General features: G+C 48.6%; 1 protein-coding gene across 6 annotated transcripts in view; it reads right to left on the minus strand.

The window, feature by feature from the left end:
* Positions 1-19,996, minus strand: part of Arhgap23 (Rho GTPase activating protein 23) — an 81,795-nt gene continuing 61,799 nt past the window's right edge. For 5 of the 6 annotated variants that reach the window (XM_075990917.1, XM_075990916.1, XM_075990915.1 and 2 more), the window contains 4 exons: positions 11,691-11,732; positions 10,610-10,706; positions 8,708-8,739; positions 1-2,208 (listed from right to left, as the gene is read on the minus strand). In XM_075990917.1, coding sequence (XP_075847032.1) covers positions 1,192-2,208; positions 8,708-8,739; positions 10,610-10,706; positions 11,691-11,732 — 1,188 coding nt within the window. In that variant the 3' untranslated portion in view covers positions 1-1,191. Of the gene's footprint in view, positions 2,209-8,707; positions 8,740-10,194; positions 10,218-10,609; positions 10,707-11,690; positions 11,733-19,996 lie in introns of all 6 variants that reach the window. The other variant, XM_075990920.1, reaches the window with a different exon arrangement.

Here is a 19,996-nt window from a genome sequence, read left to right on the forward strand (position 1 = left end):
TCTGTTTCATGCCCAAGAAAGGCCATTTATTTCCAAGATATAGACTGTACTTTGAAGACAGGGCTTTCAGAAGCAGGAACCTTAGTTATCGCCTAGAAAGGAGATGTGTCAGGGACACAGGAGCCATGCAGACGTAGGGGCTTTATCCAACACTGTTACAACACTTTTTAAAATGAGCAAAACATCTTTAAAAATCCTTATAAATTCTTTATAATATGTTACACATTAGAGACAATATTTACAGTAAAAGGGAGAGGGGGAGACTTTACAGCAAACCTTTGCATAAACCAAAGAGACTGAGGAGGGACTTGGGCTGCAGGGCTGGCAACCCCACTGGGGCTTCCCTGGAATGAGTGAGGGCCGGTGGAGGCAGGACAGGTGCTCCAAGGTTTATTTACAATGTGGGGGCGGGGAGCTGGATCCCACCCACCCTGCAGGAATAGCCCAGCTGAGACCCTAGAAATCAACAGGTTCTTCCTGATGGTTCCCCTGGAAGGAGGGGGGGGGTCTGCATGCTGAGCCATGGAAGCAAGATCAAAAGGAGGAAGATGCCAGATCCTGGACACTCCAAAAAACTGGGGAGCAGGCAGGTCTGCAGGTCAAAGAACTTAGAGGGGTGACTAAGATTGGCAAAGGGTGTGAGGAGTGACTTGGTGGTGGTGGGGTTCAGTCCTGCCTCTGGAAGCGGCCTCAACTCAGCCTTGGGCTCTGACAAGCTTGGGATAAGGTGCCTGTGTACACCAAAGGCAGGGCGCTGACTGGGGGACAAGTGGGGAGATGAAGGGGTTGGGGCAGAAGTGGCGACTGGAAACACCTTTGCACAGTGACTAACACACACTCACACACACACAAGCCCCCTCTCCCATGGACACCCAACCCTATACATCCGCTCCCCAGGCATTCGTCTTCCCCTAATTGGGGTGGGAGGAAGGCAGAGGACAGAGGCAAAAATCCAGCCTGTAGATTTCCTTCAGTATGAAGCTTGGGCGGTCCGCCCACACTCCATTCTCAACAAGGGTCCCTAAGTGGACTCACGGAAATGGGCCACTCAGTCCTTTATCCAAGGGACATGAACCCCAGCAGCCCCTTCCCTATCCTGAAGACTCCCCCTTCTGCCCATCACATCAAACTCCAGCCGGAGGCACCAGCACGGCCTTATCTCCCCACTCGATACCCGGATAGGGGAGGGTGTCACAGACACTGGTGGAGGCGGGAGGCAGTCGAGCGGCGCGTGGGAAGTCCCTGTAGGTTCCCTAGGTCCCCCGATGGCAGCGAGGCGGCGGATGAAGCCCGTGCCTTGGTGGACTCCAGGCTGCTGAGGCCAGAGTCCTTGTTGTCGCTGTGCGGTCGAGCGCCGGCTGGCTCCGGGGCGCCCCCTCCGCCCAGCTCCTTCCACTCGTTGAAGTTGAGGTCAGTCAGCGGGCTCTGCACCACCACCGTGTGGCGGCGCCAGCTGCTCCGGCGTCGCCGGGTTTCAGGCGACAACGGGCGCCGAAGCCGCACCGCCAGCATGTCGTCGGCGGTGCCGCGGAGACGCAGCCGCAGGGCTTCCACGCGCGAGGGTCGTGATCCGAGCGCCGAGGCGGCCGCTGGGGGCCGCAGCGACTCCTGGCTGCTGGACGACGCCGAGCCCAGCGGCTCGGGACCGCGGGGACCCGCCCGGGCCGTGCCCGCGCCCGGACTCTCTCCATCTGCGCGGCTGCGAGACAGGCGACGGCGCGCCAGCGTGTCGCACGGCATAAGATGGTGTGAGCTGAAGGACGGCCGGCGCGCCAGACGCCCCCCGGGGCCCGCGCTGCCCTCTGTGTCCGTCTCCACGTGGCTCAGCTCGCTGCGCTCGTCGTCTGCCTCGTCGCCCGCGCCCGCGCGCCGCCCGCCGGTGCCCGAGCACACGCTTCGGTCCATGGTGGACAGGGTGGAGTAGCCCGAGACGATGGAGCGCGTGTCCGCCGCGGGCCGCTCGTCGGGTGCCGTCGGGGGGCTGAGGCGACCCGGGGCCTCCACAGCTGTGGGGCCCGGCAGCTGCTCCTCGGGTGGCTCCTGCGTCCCCGCCGCAGCTTTGTGTGCCTCCTGCTCGGAGTCATCATCGGTGCTGCTGCCCAGGCCCCGCGCCTCCCGCCGCTTTTTCCGTTTGCGGTTGACCGCAGAGATGAAGGAGATCGCCAGCATCTCCCGGGCGTAAGGCTCTTTCTTGGAAACCAACGAACCCTGTGAGAGGAGACAGGGAGGGTAAGGAAGGACTCGTCCATCACCTTGCGCATGCCTACTCCCCTCCCAATACCATGGCACCCAATCACCATGTCCAAAACAAATCAGTCCCCACACCAGTAGGCGAAGTTTCCCATCCACTCGGTGACTCTGGAGTGTCATCATCACCCAAGGATCACCACCGCGCGCTCCTATCCATAACTCAGCAGCACCTCTGAACTGGGAGCTGGCGGGATTCCAGATAAATTCTTCAGACATCCAAGTGACAGTCCTTGACAGTGTCTGGTATGGGATCCCTGGTGTAAATGCTAATGCTTCGGGCATACTACTCCTCAGCTGGTCTTTCCTTGGTCACAAGCATCTACCTTTCTCCCTCTCCACTCATCCCGCTTGAGAAGCCTTCCTCTCCAGGGCAGCACCCTGGTCATGTCTCCCTTGTCACCTGCCATTCCCCAGCCCCGGATCAATTCAATGACTTCTATGTTGTTCTTGCTGACCTCACTCTGTAGACCAGGCTGGCTTAGAACTCAGAGATCCTCCTGCCTCTGCCTCTCCAGTGCCGGGATTAAAGGCTTGTGCCACCATGCCCAGCTTCCAACTCTTGATTTCCTTTTTTGTTCGTATTTATCTTTTTATTTTTAGTTGTGTGTGTGTGTATGTGTATGTATGTGTGTATGTGTGTGTGTAGGGTGTACACAGCTGAGCGCAGGGGACTGAGGCCAGAGACAGGGGTCCTCCCGGAGCTGGACCTGCGGGTGTTTGCTGGCTCCACAATATTGCTCTTTCCAGATTCTTTTTAATTTTTTTTTAGATTTGTTCATTTTCTGTGTTTGAGTGTTCTGCCTGTGTGTGTGTGTGTGTGTGTGTGTGTGTGTGTGTGTGTGTGTGTACCATCCATGCTTACTGCTGTAGAGGTCAGAAGAAAGCACTGCATGCCCTGGATCTGGAGTTACAGTGGGAGCTGCCATGTGGGTGCTGGGAATTGAACCCAGGTCCTCCGCAAGAGCAGCCAGTGCTCTTACCCACTGACAGTCTCCCCAGCCAAGCTCTCCCACACCCTACTCCAGCTCTCGCTTCTTTAGCTGCACATGCTCACAAAGAGAACCGGAGTGCTTAGACAGCGGCGGCTATTGCTGTGGTCGGGTATTTTAAACACAGATATCCACGGCAGCAGGAGGCAGAGCTGAGAACTGAACTTCTGCTTCAGCGGGAAGGGAAATCACCAGCCACAGCCTCCATACAAGGGCTCCGATTGGGGGCCTGGCCGGGCATGGGCGCTGAGCCTCAATGTTGGCTGCAGGAGTTTTCAGTGTACCTTCTGGAAGAAGACTACATAGCTGTCTCCGGATTTATTCATTCGTTTATTTCTTTATTATATAGGTGCTTTGCCTGAATGCGCATTTGTACAACAAAAGGGGGCATCGAATTCCATTACAGATGCTTGTGAGCCAACATGTGGAGTCTGGGAATTGAACTCAGGACCTCTGGAAGAGCAGCCAGTGCTCTTAACCACTGAGTCATTTCTCCAGCCCTGTCATCTGATATTTGAAGGTGTCTCTCACTGAGAGTGAGGAGAAAAAGCTCTCTTTCCAGTGTTTGTGATTTCCATGTGGCCAGATAATTCTCCCTTGCAGCTTTGGACAGGCCACAGGGCTAAGGAACCTGTGGTGAAATGGGATAAGGCCATGCTGGATCAGACAGCCCCCGATGGGGACCAGGGGGCCTTGGGCAGGTTACTGCAGGTTGTATGGAGAGGAGTGAGGGGCCATCCAAGAAGTAAAAAGGGACCCTTCCCCCAAACATGAACTTCTAATGTTAAACTAGTGTGCTTAGCTGAGCTTGGGGTGTGTGGTGCCAGTGCACTCCAGTAAGGAAGAGCCGAAAGGGAGGGGCCACCGGAGTGTGACTGTAAGTCCCCTGTGGCTGGGTGTGGATCCAGCCGAGTGTCCTGCCCCCTGGCTTGAGGGAAAGGCTAGGACAATGGCTGTGACAGGACCAGAACTTCTCTGTCCCATTAGAAGCCTCTGAAAAACCTGCTGCATGAAAGAAGATACAGAGCAGGCCACCCTGTGGCCTCCGTACACTGCTGTGTGACGACCCCAGCTGACAATCACTGGCCTGGATTTCAGAGTCTGAGGCTGGCAATGCTAAGTCTCAGCACTCAGCAGATGTAGCCCCCACCCTTGGGAACTCAAGGCTGGCTGGGGGCCTAGGCCTTGATGCTGCAGACACAGGTTCCTGGGGCCTCTTCTCTCTTTTTAAAGATTTATTTATTTATTATGTATGCAGTGTTCTACCTGCAAGTATGCCTGACCACCAGAAGAGGGCACCAGGTCTCATTATAGGTGGTTGTGAGCTGTGGGCCACCATATGGTGCTGGGAATTTAAACTCAGGTCCTCTGGAGAAGCAGTCAGTGCTCTTAACCACTGAGCTAGCTTTACAGCTCCTCGGCTCCTTCTTGTATCCTCAGCATTCAGTACAGTGAGGCCATGTAGGGGAGGTTCAGCTGAGATCTGAGGCATGACTCAATGACTATCCCTGTATCTGGAGACACTAGCAGCCTTAGATATTGGGGAATGCGGGTATCACATATTGGGTTCAGTATTCCCGCCTCTTCTACCTCCTGGAAGAGCCTTTGAAGAATTCGTAGTAGTTTTGTGTGTGTGTCTTTTTTACAATTTATTTTTTATTTTATGTGTAATATGCAAGCATGTTCAACAATGAGTGCAGTGCCCAAAGAGGACATCAGATCTCCTGGGACTGGAGTCACAAGCAGTTGTGAGATGCCATGTGGGTTCTGGGAACCAAACCCAGGTCATCTGCAAGAGCAGCCAGTACTTTTAATCTCTGAGACAATCTCTCTCCAACTCCTGAGGTAGTATTTCTATGTAAGCAATTAAATAACATTCTTTTAGATTTATTTTTATTTTTGAGTGTGTGGGTATGTGTGCACACGTGCACAGAAGAATGGGTGTGTGTGTTTACATGGGCATTCAGGCCGGAAGAGGGTGCCAGATTCCCTGGAGCTGGAGTTAGTGGTGATTGTGAACCATCAAATGTAAGTGCTAAAAACCGAACTCTGGTCCTCTGCAAGAGCAGTACGTGTTCACCAGCTGAGCCATCCTTCCAGTCCCCAAGTATACTCAAATAAGTATTTAAATTTTAGACAACTATAGTTCTGGGTCACTTCCTAGTGGAAATGAATTCTAAGAAACATGTCATGAAGTGATTTCATCACTGTGTGAACACTGTAGTGTGTACTTATATAAACTGGACAGTATTAATTAACCTACCACACACATAAGGCTGTAAGGGGCCACTTTCATATATGTGGCCTATTGCTGTCTAAAATGTCACTGTGAAGTGGGAGACTTTTTGTTGTTTGAGTTTTTGTTGTTGATGTTTGTTTGTTTGTTTGAGATAGGGTTTCACTTGGCTGTCCTGGGACTAGCTCTGTAGACCAGGCTGGCCTCAAACTCACAAAGATCCATCTGACTCTGCCTCCTGAGTGCTGGGATTAAAGGCCTGTGTTACTACTGACTTTTTTTTAAATTATATTATTGTGGTAGTTTGAATAAGAATGGCTCTGTTACCTCATGTATATTTGAATGTTAAATCATCAGGAAGTGGCATTATTTGAAAGGATTAGAAGGATTAAGAGGTGTGGCCTTGTTAGAGCAACTGTGTCACTGGGGGTGGGTTTCCAAAGCCCATGCCAGAGTTTCTCTCTTTCTGCCTGAGGATCAGGACACAATTCTTAGCTACTGTTCCAGTGTCTGTCTGCATGCAGCCATGCTCCCTACCATGGTGATAATGGACTAAACCTTTGAGACTGTAAGCCAGCCCCCAGTTGAATGCTTTCTCTTATAATAGTTGCCTTGGTCATAATGTCTCTTCACAGCAATGGAACAGAGACAAAGACAACTATTTTATATAACTAAGATTCTATAAAGTTGGACAAATAGATGAATTATTTAAAAATTAAAAAATAAGCCAGGTGAGATGGCACACACTTGTAATGCCACTACTTAGGAAAAAGGAAGGAATTTGGACTATATAGAGAGATCCTGTCTCAAAAATGAAGGAATGAATAATTTGACAGGTAAAGGAAGTTGCCACCAAGCCCGAGGACCCGAGTTCAATCCCCCAGGACCCACATAGTGAAAGACAATAACTCATTTTCAAAAATTGCCTTCTGGCCAGGTGATGGTGGTGCATGCCTTTAATCCCAGCACTCGGGAGGCAGAGACAGGTGGATCTCTATGAGTTTGGGGCCAGCCTAGTCTACAGAGCAAGTTCCAGGACAGGCTCCAAAGCTACAGGGAAACCCTGTCTTGAACCCTCCACCAAAAAAAAAAAAGTTGTCCTCTGACCTACACACACACACACACACACACACACACACACACACACACGATGGCATATACATTGGAATACTCAAGTGTGCACACACATACACAATAAGTAATTTTAAGAATAACAACAATGAGCCAGGCCCAGGCAGTGGTGGTGCACACCTTTGATCCCAGCACTCAAGAGGCAGAGGCAGGCAGGTCTCTGTGAGTTCAAGCCCAGCCTGGTTTATAGAGTGAGCTCCAGGACAATTACACAGAGAATCCCTATCTTGAAAAACCAAAACCAAAACTAAAACAAAACAACAACACAAACATTTTCTCCTTAAAATATGTGGTAGAATTTACTAGTGAAGCCATCTGGATCTGCCATTTTCTCTGTTGGAAGGTTTTTACACACAAATTAAATTTCTTTTCTTTTTTTTTTTTTTTTTTGGATTTTCGAGACAGGGTTTCTCTGTAGTTTTTGGTGTCTGTCCTGGAACTAGCTCTTGTAGACCAGGCTGGCCTCGAACTCACAGAGATCCGCCTGCCTCTGCCTCCCGAGTGCTGGGATTAAAGGCGTGCGCCACCACCGCCCGGCATTAAATTTCTTTAATACATGCAGGACTATTCAGATTATCTATTTCTTTTGCAAATTTTGGTAGTTAGAATCCTTCTAAGTATAGGTTTGTTTTTGTTTTTAAGTCACTGATTTTATGGACAGAGTTGCTGATTGTATTCTCTGAGGGCCTGTGTAGACTGTACTGATGTCCCTATGTTAATAACGTCTGTGTGGTCTGTACCGATGTCCCCGTGTTAGTGTCTGTGTGGTCTGTACCAATGTCCCTATGTTAATAATGTCTGTGTGGTCTGTACTGATGTCCCCGTGTTAGTGTCTGTGTGGTCTGTACCGATGTCCCTGTGTTAGTGTCTGTGTGGTCTGTACCGATGTCCCTGTGTTAGTGTCTGTGTGGTCTGTACCGATGTCCCTGTGTTAGTGTCTGTGTGGTCTGTACCGATGTCCCTGTGTTAGTGTCTGTGTGGTCTGTACCGATGTCCCTGTGTTAGTGTCTGTGTGGTCTGTACTGATGTCCCCATGTTAGTGTCTGTGTGGTCTGTACCGATATCCCTGTGTTAGTGTCTGTGTGGTCTGTACCGATGTCCCCATGTTAGTGTCTGTGTGGTCTGTACCGATGTCCCTATGTTAATAATGTCTGTGTGGTCTGTACCGATGTCCCTATGTTAATAATGTCTGTGTGGTCTGTACCGATGTCCCTGTGTTAGTGTCTGTGTGGTCTGTACTGATGTCCCTATGTTAATAATGTCTGTGTGGTCTGTACCGATGTCCCTGTGTTAGTGTCTGTGTGGTCTGTACCCATGTCCCCGTGTTAATGTCTGTGTGGTCTGTACTGATGTCCCTGTGTTAGGGTCTGTGTGGGTGTGGTCTTTAGAAATACTTGTGTCATCCTTAGCACTGGTAATTTATGGCATCTCTTATTCTGTCAGTCTGGTGACAAGTCTATCAATTTTACTGATTTTTACCCACAGAGACAGTTTGTAGTTTCACTGATTTTTCTTAATTGTTTTCAATTTCACTGATTTCTCATTTGTCTTCTTTCCTTTCTTTACCTCGTTAAGCCCTTCCAGATAGCCCTCTTTTTTTTTTTTGGTTTGGTTTTGCTATGAAGGCCTGGCTAATCTGGAATTCAGCATGTAGCCCAGGCTGCACCTACCAAGTGGTGGAATTACAGGCATGAGCCACCACACTCAACTTCCCCTAGAGACCCTAAATCATGTTTATCACAGCAGACACTTGCTGTTACTTCTTTGTACAGAGAAGGAAGCTGCAAATATAAAGAATTACCCCAACATCCTAAAACTAAGTGGCAAAGACAGGACTCAGACCCAGGATTTTCTGCCCCTAGAGTCTGTTCTGAGGATACACTGCCTCTCAGCTGTCCAACTCCAAGGCCAGCCCTTATTCTACATCAGACACCCCTCCAAGCACCACTAAGGTCGATGTCTCGGATTCCCCTGGACACTCAGTATTTCCCACTTTCCTTCACATGGGACCCTCAACTTCCCCTGAGTTCAACTACCATTCTAATTCTCGACCAAAACAAAGTGTCCAGGCAGAACACATTTAGGAAGCCTCGGCACTAACCTTGGACTTGGCTGAACTACAGGTGGTGGAATCTGTTGGCAAAAGAAAGAAAACTGGATGTTAGATCAGGAAGGATAAGCGGGGTCATATGAACACATTTTCCTTGCCTCAAAAGTTCAGGGATGAAGGTGTTCTCCCCAGGCCCTAGGAGGGCCATTGTTCCTGCTGGCATTTTCTATGGGATGGCCCAGAGCACAAGGTGATGTTAGCCACCACTTCTTTAGAGGCAGGAAGTGACATCAAGCTGTGGGCCACTGAGTCTTCACTTGCCCAGGGTTAAGGACAAAGGGGGCTTTTCTTTGGTCTTGGCTCCTCTCCCCTCCCCCTTCTGCCCCGTGACTCTGAAGCACTGGAGAGAAAATGCCAGTTCCGGATGCAGTCCACAGAAATCACAGCGGTGCGACACAGCACATCACAGATACTCTGGAGAACATGGAGACCACACAGTGCAGAGAGAGGTGTGCGCCCCACCCCCACCACACGAGAGAAGAAGGGACCACGCTAAGTGATCACGTAAAAGAGCAGAAATGAGGTGGGTAAGACACAGGGGGGCAGTGGACTGGTGATAGAGCCAACATCAACCTGCCCTTAAGGGGCATGGTCCCTTTTAAAACCAGTCAAAACCGGTACATCTGAGGGACTAGAGTCCCACTCTTTAGTGTCTCCAGAATGGAGAAGGAACCAGATAACAGACCAGGCAGTGTCCTCTCCACGCTGGAGAGGGAGCAGGTTGGTTCAAAGGCCTGGGACGAGCAAGTGCAGTTAATCCACACTCTCTGGCAGGCAGGTTAGAGGCCCCTCCCCAGCCCCCTCCCCCAGCAAACGGTGAGAAGAGCAAGAATGGCGGACCACACTCAACACACATGGGGCAGGCGGCAGCAGGTGATTAGAAGAGACAGGGGGCTCCTACCCCACCCACCCCCAGACTGTATCTCATAACTAGGGCTGCTGCGGGCAAGAACTGGACATGCCAGGGCAGAATAGTCAGACATGAGAAGAGCTGGTGGCTGGGACCAAGAAAAAAAGGGCCATTCATTTGCCTCTGGGCACAGAAGCCACCCCGCCTCTGGAACAGGACTTCCAGCATCAGCGTCCAGGGTTGACCTGAAGTAGGAGCTGTCATTTTAGAATGGCATCTGGGGGTGGTATCACTGGTCCCAGCAGAGGCAGGGTCCACAGACAAGCTTCCTTCATCTTGGTCAACCTGAAGTGCTTGTTCTGCACAGGGAAGGCCACAGAGCTGGGGGCTGGGAAGGGAAGCTAGCCATCTGGTGGCAGGGCAAGGGGTCTGGCTTCCTTCCAAGGAGGGAACACAGGGATAGGAGGAGGCAGGGTGGTGCCATGGGTAAATCGTGGACCAGTACTGCCAGCTGCTATGTGAAGCTGGGGTGCTCACTGCTGGGGACGTGTCTACCACTCGGGCCTGCCCTGCCTTCTTATAATCACCCGCCACTGTTAGTGACTGAGGCCGCGACACCGCACTGTACCCTTTAAATCTCCAACAGGTCCGCTGGAGGAGGAGGGCAGGAGAAGAAGAGGGAAGGGAGGATGGAGGAGGTGGGAGGAGATTGAAGGGAGAAGAGGAGGGAGGGACAAGGTGCAAGGAGAGAAGGAAGAGAAATTAAAAAAGAAGAATCTGCACCCAGAATAAAGCCCTCAGCTGCGGAAACCAAAGGCACAGTAAAGGACCAGAGAAGATGGTCAAGCACAGCCCTGCCCAGTCCTGGGGATGCTGAACACACAGCTGATTTTCCCAGAGAGGGAGAAAGCCCACTATGGCCGATCTTGGGGTATGGCCAGGCCAGGAGCCTGGGGCAGGGAAGATAAACATCTGGCCAGGCATTTGGGACCCTCAGGAAGGCAGAGCCCCCCATCTCTCCCCTCCCAGGTCCCATTACTCACCTGAGCCTGGATCACTGGGGGGCATTGTCCTGCCAATGTTAGGCAGGAGGTACTCGATGTTGGGCACTGACTGTGGCTCCTTGTCATCAACAGGGGTCTGCAACAGGAAAGGGAGTCGGTCAGCCAGGAGTCTCCCAGATGGCTAGCCCTCAGGCTCCTCAGAACACGGTGGGGCTGTCTCCTCAATGGGAGCATCCTGAGACTAGATCTGAGGTCTCCCACGGTGCTGCTGGGTGCCACCCCACCAGGACAGAACCCTGAAGGCTCCCTCAGCTGAGAACAAGGGCCTCGTCTCTCCCATCAGACTGGGCTATGCTACATGCTACATAGTGGGTCTCCTCGGAGTTTGATCTGTATCCCCCAACAGACCGCTGCTCCTGAAGGTAAGGGCTGTCTTCTCCATCACACTGCAGGCGCCTAGGGCTAAGGATTCTCCTCTCCCTCAATCTTTTTTTTTAAAGATTTTATTTTTATTTTAACCTTTTTACATGTCTGGGTAGTTTGACTATATGTATATCTATGCATCAGATACCACTGGAACTGGAGTATGGATGGCTATGAGCGGCCATATGGGACTCCAACCTGGGTCCTCTGGGAGAGAATCAAGTGATTTTAACCTATGTGTCATTTCTCCAGCCTCGTTTTACTTATTTATTTATTCATTTGAGACAGGATTTCTTTGTGTAGCCTTGGCTGTCCTGTAACTAGCTCCTGTAACCACAAAGGCCTTGAACTCACAGAGATCTGCCTGCTTCTGACTCCCAAGTGCTGGGATTAATTCTATGCACCATCACCAGCTGCCTCTTTTACTTTTCATTGCATGATTATCTGTGTCTGAGTGTGGGCTTGAGCACCTGAGTTTAGTGCCCATGGAGGTTGGGTGTGGGGGGGTGCATCAGAAGTTCTAGAATTGTAGGTGGTTGTGGGAACTGAATGTGGGTGCTGGGAACCACATTTGGGTCCTCTGCAGGAACGGTGGGTGTCCTTAACCTCTGAGCCATCTCTCCACTGCCACTGCCACACCCACCCTTCAGAAAAAGGGGTCACCTCAGCCCATACCCACCCTCCTCTCATCACTTACTCTCTCTCCTTTGTCCTCGTCCTCACTGAAGAACCAGTCTGACTGCAGAAGAGACAAAGGACAGGTGTGGAATTAGCACGGGGAGAGGGAAGATGGGGCTCCTCAACCTTCGGGCCAAACGACTCACAGTCCTGATGGTGACCCCTCCTAAGTCCTAGGAGAAAGGGTTCAGACAGCTCCACAGCTGGGGGAAGACAAAGTGGGACCACCATGTGGGAGAGAAACAGACCAGAGCTAGGCGGAGCCCACCACAAGCAGGTTACAGGTTTTTCACAAATTGGTCCTGGGTGCCTCACTATGGTATATGCCCCCAGAGCCAGCTAGGACCCCTGGGCGGCAGTGCCCTCTAGTGGACACGAGGTGGACTGACAGAGCCTGTAGGGCAGCGTCTCCCACCATAGGACCTGGCTCCATAGCGACACCTGGGTGGCACACTCTATCCAGTGAAGGAAATGCCTGGAAACAGGTCTTAGCTGCCCCCAGGACAGACAGGCAAGAGCTTTCTAAAAAATGCCAAATACACTGAGCCTGGTGGCTCATTCCTGGAAGGAGCTGGGGCTAGAAACTTGGGTTCAAGGGCAGCCCAGGCTACGATGTGAATTCCAGTCCAGCCTGGCTACAAAAGTCCTTGTCAAACAAGACAAAACGGGTTAAAAGATAAAGCTGAAAAATCCTGGATTTTATAACCCAGAGGCTCAGACTACTTAGAAATGACCGAGTCACACGGACCTTCCAGCAGCAGAGACGAGAGGAAACAAATAACATTTCCTACCTGTGCTGAAGGAATACCATTTTGAGACCAGAATTTCTAGTTCTTATTATTTTTTTGTTTTGTTTTGTTAAGACTGGATTTATCTGTGTAGCCCTGGCTGTCCTAGACCAGCAGACCCTGAACTCACTGAGATCTGTCAGCCTCTGCTTCCCAAGTGCTGTGATTAAAGGTGTGCGTCACCACTACCTGATTGAAACCAGACACTATATCCTGCTAAACTCTCATTTAAATTTAAGGGCAAACCCAAGCATACTGGTACATACCTACAATTCAGTACTAGGGAGGCAAAGGCAGGGGGATTGCCGCAAGTTTGAGGCCAGGCTCATGAGGCAAACTAGGACTACATGTTTGTAGACCTTGTCTCAAAAAAAAAATTGTAGCATATATGATGTTTTTATTTCTTGAGTCAAGGTATCATGTAACCCCAACTTGCCTTGAACTCCTGATCTCTCTGCCTCCACCTCCCAAGTGAGATTATAGGTGTGAACCACCACACCTGGCTCTAAGATATCTTAAAATATTTTGCCAGGTGGTGGTGGTGCATGCCTTTAATCACAGCACTCTGGAGGCAGAGGCAGGTGGATCTCTGTAAGTTTGAGGCCAGCTTGGTCTACAGAGCTAGTTCCAGGACAGCCAGGAGTACACAGAGAAACCCTGTATTGAAAACCAATGTGTGTGTGTGTGTGTGTGTGTGTAAAGGACAATTGGGGACTGCAGAGACGGCAGTGCTTGTGGCACAACAATGAACGAAGATCAGAGCTTAAATCCCAGCACCTAAGTAAAAAAGGCAGGCACGTTAATCCCAGCACTCGGGAGGCAAAGGCAGGCGGACCTCTGTGAGTTCGAGACCAGCCTGGTATACAGAGCTAGTTCCAGGACAGGCTCCAAAGCCACAGAGAAACCCTGTCTCGAAAAACCAAAAAAAAAAAAAAAAAAAAAAAGAAAAAAAGAAAGAAAAAAGAAGGCAGGCACAGTGATACAAGCTTTGAACTCCAGCACTGGAAAGCAAAGACGGTGGATATGAGGGCTTTGCTAACCAGCCAGCCTCGCTGACACAGTGTTATTAATAATAATATAGAGAGCAGGAGAGGAAGATACTGTATGTCTGCCAACTTCTGGTCTCCAGATGTGCACACACAGGCAACTACATCAGCACACACAGATAACAAGTCATAGTCCTGCAGGAGACTAGAAAAATCCAAGCAGGGCCTGGAGAAGTGGCTCAGAGGTTAAGAGCACTGGCTGCTCTTCCAGAGGTCCTGAGTTCAATTCCCAGCAACCACATGGTGGCTCACAACCATCTGTAATGAGATCTAGTGCCCTCTTCTGGCCTTTAGGCATACATGCAGGCAGAACATTGTATATATAATAAATAAATCTTTAATGGAAAAAAAGAAGAAAAAAGAAATGAAAAATCCAAGCAGGGGTTGGAGAGATGCTCAGTGGTTAAAAGCACTGGCTGTGCTTCACAAGGCTGACCATCTGCTCTAACTCCAGTTCAAGAGAATCTGGTGACCTCTTCTGGCCTCTGAAGGCACTGCAACACTCATGGGTACACAGACACTCATGCAGGTTAAACACCCACACATATAAAATATTAAAACATACATGTAAAAATATTGATTCCTTTAGCAACTCAATAGACAAATCTGAACTGGTGAACATATTTGGAACCTTGTCCTCAGCCATTAGAAAAAATAAATTCTGAAACATACACAAATCATTCAAAAGTCAAGCCCGCCCTGGGCCACCGTGGGACGCCAGTGGCTCTTCGGCGTCTGCACGGCCACAGTCCCTATCCTCCCCCTCATGGAGTAAAGTGAGAACTAGCAACGGTGGTGTTCTGTCTGTGCGCTAACAAGGCTCGCCTGAGGAGCAGAGTGCGGAGCTGGTCACTAGATAGCCCTAGATAGCCACAGAGGCCGGGCAGCACTTGGGAGGCAGAGAGATCTCTGCAAGCTCAAGGCCACCTTGGGCCACCTGAGATTGATCCAATCTAAAAGAGAAACAGAGTCAGGCAGTGGTGGCTCATGTCTCCAATCCCAGTACTTGGGAGTCACAGGCCTTTAAGCCCAGAACTAGGAAGGTGGAGACAGGAAGAGATATGGCTGGGCGGAGAGAGGAATATAAGGCAGGAGGAGACAGGAACTCAAGGCTTTCAGTCTGAGGACTTGTAGAGACAGGATACCCCATTTGGTCTGAGGATTTCCCTTTAGCACTGGGAGTATCACTGGGGGAGCCTTAAAAAGTAGAAGACAGCCCTCTGCCTATGCAGATCTCTGCATCACGGTTACCTCCCATACCCCCAACACATCTGGGAGATCCCCACCCTACAGGTCTCAAGAAGGCTAGGAAAATCTGCCCATCCCACAGGCAGCAGCCCCCGGCACACACAGAAGGGAGGCCACTAAAGTGAAGCCATGCTCTGGCAAGAGTTTGTCCAACACAGATCCGACACCAGCATAAACCACCTGCCCAGGACAAAGAACCAGCAAGCTGTAAGGTTTGGGGATCCAGGAAGTGCTCAGGCACCTCAGTTTTTCTTTTTACCCCTTTTGCGCTCCTTACCACACTCCTCATCCCCCACTCTTTAAAAAACAAACAAACAAGCAGAACAAAAAATTGAAACACAAAGTTAAAACACTACTAAAAAGCATAGCCGAGAGGAAAACAGAACAAAAGGAAAAAAGAAGAAAGGACAAAGAACGATTACTCATAATAAAAAAGAAATGTACAAACAAAATTAGAAGAATGTATGAAAAAAAGATAACAGCATAATTTTTAAACATGGTGAAGTCCAAACACGGCCGCAAGTGTAGTCGGAGAAGCGGGGGTGGGGGGCAGCAGCACCCTGGCTACCGCCCAGTTCACGGCTCCCTTGCAGAGGCAGTGAACTCAGAAATCTGTTCTCATGCTGAAAAGAAGACATCTTGCCTGAAAAAAGTCTTGGGAGAGGGCCCAGGGTAGCGCTCGAGAGAACAAAGCAGCGGATTCACTGCAAGCCTGAGGCCAGCCTGCTCTGTACCGCCAGGATACACAGCAAGACCCTGGCTTTTTGTTTGCTTGTTTGGTTGGCTGCTTTTGGTTTTGGTTTTTCAAGACAGGGTTTCTCTGTGTAGCCCTGGCTGTCCTGGAACTCACTGTAGACCAGCCTGGCCTCAAACTCAGAGATTTGCTTGCCTCTACCTCCCAAGTGCTGGGATTAAAGGTGTGTCACCACCGCCCGGCTTCTAGCATGGTGAGACACTGTTGTTGTTATTGTTGTTGTTTTGACACTGTTGTTTTTATAGTCGTTTGTTTTCTCTTCTCTGAGTGGTGGTGCTAGGGACTGAGCCCTCAAGAGTGGGCTGCTCAATAGGCAGATCTCCAAATAACACAGCAAGTGACGTCCAAACCGCAGAACAGAAAGAAACCAAGAAATACGGAAAACTTGCCAAGCCACTCTTCCCAAATTAGAGATTCTGTAACAGGGCTGGAGAGATGGCTCAGTGGTGGACAGCACTTGCTGTTCTTGCAGATGATCCGGGTTCAGTTCCCAGCACCCACGTGACTCACACCTCTGTAGTTCTAGTTCCAGAAGCTCCTTCTGCAGGCATGTGGTGCACATACATACATGCACACAAAACATACAAGTGTGGTGCACATACATACATGCACACAAAACATACAAATTACATATATGTGTGTATGCATTCAGACATATCAATGAGATACTGTAATAGTAAAATGCTAGATGAAGATTTCAAAAGTTTACTAGTACAAATAATCAATATTGAAAGAAGATGAATAACAGGCAGATAAATTCAATTTAGGATCTGGTGAGGAAAGTCAGCAAAGTAGAAGAAAAGATCAGCCCCCAAAAACCAGATTTGGGGAAAAAATAGAAATCTTGGAAATGAAAAATTCAGTGACTTGGGGCTGGAGAGATGGCTCAGAGGTTAAGAGCATTGCCTGCTCTTCCAAAGGTCCTGAGTTCAATTCCCGGCAACCACATGGTGGCTCACAACCATCTGTAATGAGGTGCCCTCTTCTGGCCTGCAGGCATACAGACAGAATATTGTATACATAATAAATAAATAAATAAATAAATAAATAAATAAATAAATAAATAAATAAATATTTTTTAAAAATTCAGTGACTCTAATAAAAATACACAGAAGGAAGTGCGCGGACAGACAATGCAGCAGAGAAGGGTGTCAGCGATGGAAGAGGTGCTACCTAGTTTTATGCAAACAGATACAAACTGGAGGGACTCTCAACTGAGAAAATGCCTACACAAGATTGGTCTATAGGCAAATCTGTTGGGCATTTTTTTGATTAATGACTGAAAAAGAAGCACTACTATCCACTGTAAGGGCAATGTGGACGCATCTACACACAAAGGCTCTCAGCTACAGAGCCAGCAGAGCACGGGACTGTGTATGCCAAACCTGAGAAGTACGGAAATAACTGCGAGCCAGGGCCCAGAAGAGACTGACAGAAAGCTGAGCACCAACGAGGGCAGTTCTTGACAAAGGAAGCCAGCACTGTAGGAGCTGTTACCAGATTCCTCCATCTTAAGAATGCACCAAAGAGTAAATCTTATGAGGAAGAAGAGATAGATAAAGGTCCAGCGATAAATCCGAAAACTCCTTAATACTACTGGGGAGAAAATGACAAACAATACCCAAGCTGCCAAATGACAGGCGTTAAGTAAATAACACTTGGTTGTAGTCTTTCATGTACATGATCTCAGACCCTCAATAAAGAGACACAGATTAGCTGGCTGGATTAAAAAAAAAAGACCTAGTTATCTGTTTCCAAGAAACACACACTTCAGCAGAGATCACCACAGACAGAGCAAAGGACAGAAGTCAGTGTGGCAAGCAAACGGGAGCTGAGAACACACGGGTGCACCAATTCTAGTAGATGCTAAGGAAACTTCAGAACAGACTTAGAAGAAATAAAGAACGGCTACACACAGTGAAAGGTGCAGGCTGGGCATATAAATCCATACGCAAGCACAGGCTCTGAACTCATTGCTCAGCATGGAAAAAAGTCACCTTTATTATACTACTAATAAAAATGGTTTGAGCGGAGGATGCAGCTCAGTTGGCACTGCTTGCCGGTTTGGTGTCATCCTGGCTATATAGTGAATTTGAGGGTAGCCTGGGCTACATTTCCAAGGGATTCAACACTCTTCTGACCTCCATGGGTGCACAGACATGCATGCAGGCATAACACCCATACACACAAAAAAAAATTTAATTAAAAACAATAGTCTATCCAGGCAGTAGTGATGTATACCTTAAATCCCAGCACGTGGGAGGCAGAGGCGGGTGGATCTCTGTGACTTCGAGGCCAGCTCTGGTTTACAAGAGCTAGTTCCAGGACAGCCTCCAAAGCTACAGAGAAACCCTGTCTCGAAAAAAAAATTATAGCCAAGCAATGGTGGCACACACCTTTAATCCCAGCACTCAGGAGGCAGAGGCAGGCGGATCTCTGTGAGTTCGAGGCCAGCCTGATCTACAAGAGCTAGTTCCAGACAGGTTCCAAAGCTACAGAGAAACCCTGTCTCGAAAAAACAAAACAAAACAAATTACAGCAATAATAAATATTCACTAAAAATAAGATGCCAGGGAAACGGCTCCGTTGGTTAAGCTGCTGCCATGCGGGCCGTAACCTGAGTTCAATCCATGGGAGCCACATAAAGAGGGAAAGAAAGGACCTGACGCTGCAAAATAGCACTCTGACCTTCACACATGCGCGCGCGTGCACACGCACACACACACACACACACACACTCACTCACTCACACACAAACAGTAATATTTTTCTAACTTAAACAGATCTCAGCTAGGTAGTGGTGGTGCACACCTTTAATCCCAGCACACGGGAGGTGGAGTCAGGATCTCTGTGAGTTCAAGGCCAGCCTGGTCTACGGAGCAAGTGCCAGGACAAGCTACACACAAAAAGTATGTCTTGAAAAAACAAAACAAGGGATGGAGAGATGGCTCAGAGGTTAAGAGCACTGACTGCTCTTCTGAAAGTCCTGAGTTCAATTCCCAGCAACCACTGGCCTGTAGGCAGACATACAGGCAGAATATTGTACACATAAGCTTAAAAAATCAAATTAAAAAAAGCAAAAGCAAAACAACAACAAAAACCAGATCTCAGATAATCATCTAATGACGCGCCACAAGGTCTTACACAAGCAAGAATAAGCCACACACCAAGCAGGAGATGCCAACGAATGAAGTAGAGACTAAAAGAATAAAGGGATCAAACAATTAAAAAGCTGGTTCTGTGAAAAGAAAAATTAGCCTGGTATGGATTACACCTGTAACCCACCTCCTTTGGGAGGTGGGAACAAGAGAATCAAGAGTTCAAGGCTAGGGGCTGAAGAGATGGCTCAGCAGTTTAAGAGCACTGGCTGCTCTTTCTTCCAGAGGACCTGGGTTTAATTCCTAGTACCCACATGGCAGCTCACAACTGTTTGTAATTCCAGTTCTAGGGGAACCAACACCCTCACACAGAATATATACAGGCACAACACCAGTGTACATTAAATAAATAAATCTTTTTTTTAATAAATAAATCTTAAAAAAAAAAGAGTTCAAAGCTAGCCCTAGTCATATAACCTGGGCCACATAACACCCTCCTTAGGGGTGGGAGGGAAGTAAAATTTACACAATTAGAGGAACATCTAGAAGAACATTGGGAAATACCTTTGAAAATTTATATTCAAACAAACTGGGAACCCAAAAGATGGTACAAACAGACCCATAAGAACAATCAGATTGAAGCGGGAATTGTCAAACACTCCTGAAATGGTTCCCCAATAGAAAGGGGAGAGTTCTGCTGACGTCACCTATCCTGATACCAAAACGAGGCAAAGATCCAGCAGAGAAGACAACCACAGACCAGGCTCCACAGTGAGCAGACACAAAAGTTCTCAACAAAATACTTGCAAGCCAAACTCCAGACTGCATTAAGATCACACACCATGGCCAAGGTGGTTTCATATAGGTGTGCAAGGTTCAACATGTGGAAATCAATAAATGTAATACGACGTGTGAATATATATTAAGGACAAAATGATGTGATCACCTCAATAGATGCAGGAGACCTCCGACAAAGTTCAAGATCCTTTGTGACCAAAGCACAGAACAAACTATCAACATAAGGAACACATAGCAACACGGTAAGTCCGGATGTGACAAATAGAGACAACCTTATACTACATAAGAAAAACTAAAGTTTCCCCAGAACATCAGGAATGCGATGGAGCGGCCATTTTCATCATTCTCTTTCAATACAGAGACTGAAGTTTTCATCCAAGCAGTGAGAGAAAAAAAATGAAAGGGTACAAACATGAACAGGAGATGTCAAAGTCTTCCTACTTACAGACAATATGAACCTATACTTAAAAGTCCCAAAAGACTGCACCAGAAAATTCATGGATCCAGTGAACACTTGTAGCAAATAACAAAATCAACAGACAGAAATCAAGTCATTCTATACACCAGAAACAAACTTGCTGAGAGGAAACCAC

The sequence above is a fragment of the Microtus pennsylvanicus genome, chromosome 11 (assembly GCF_037038515.1).
Source record: "Microtus pennsylvanicus isolate mMicPen1 chromosome 11, mMicPen1.hap1, whole genome shotgun sequence".
Classification (NCBI taxonomy): domain Eukaryota; kingdom Metazoa; phylum Chordata; class Mammalia; order Rodentia; family Cricetidae; genus Microtus; species Microtus pennsylvanicus.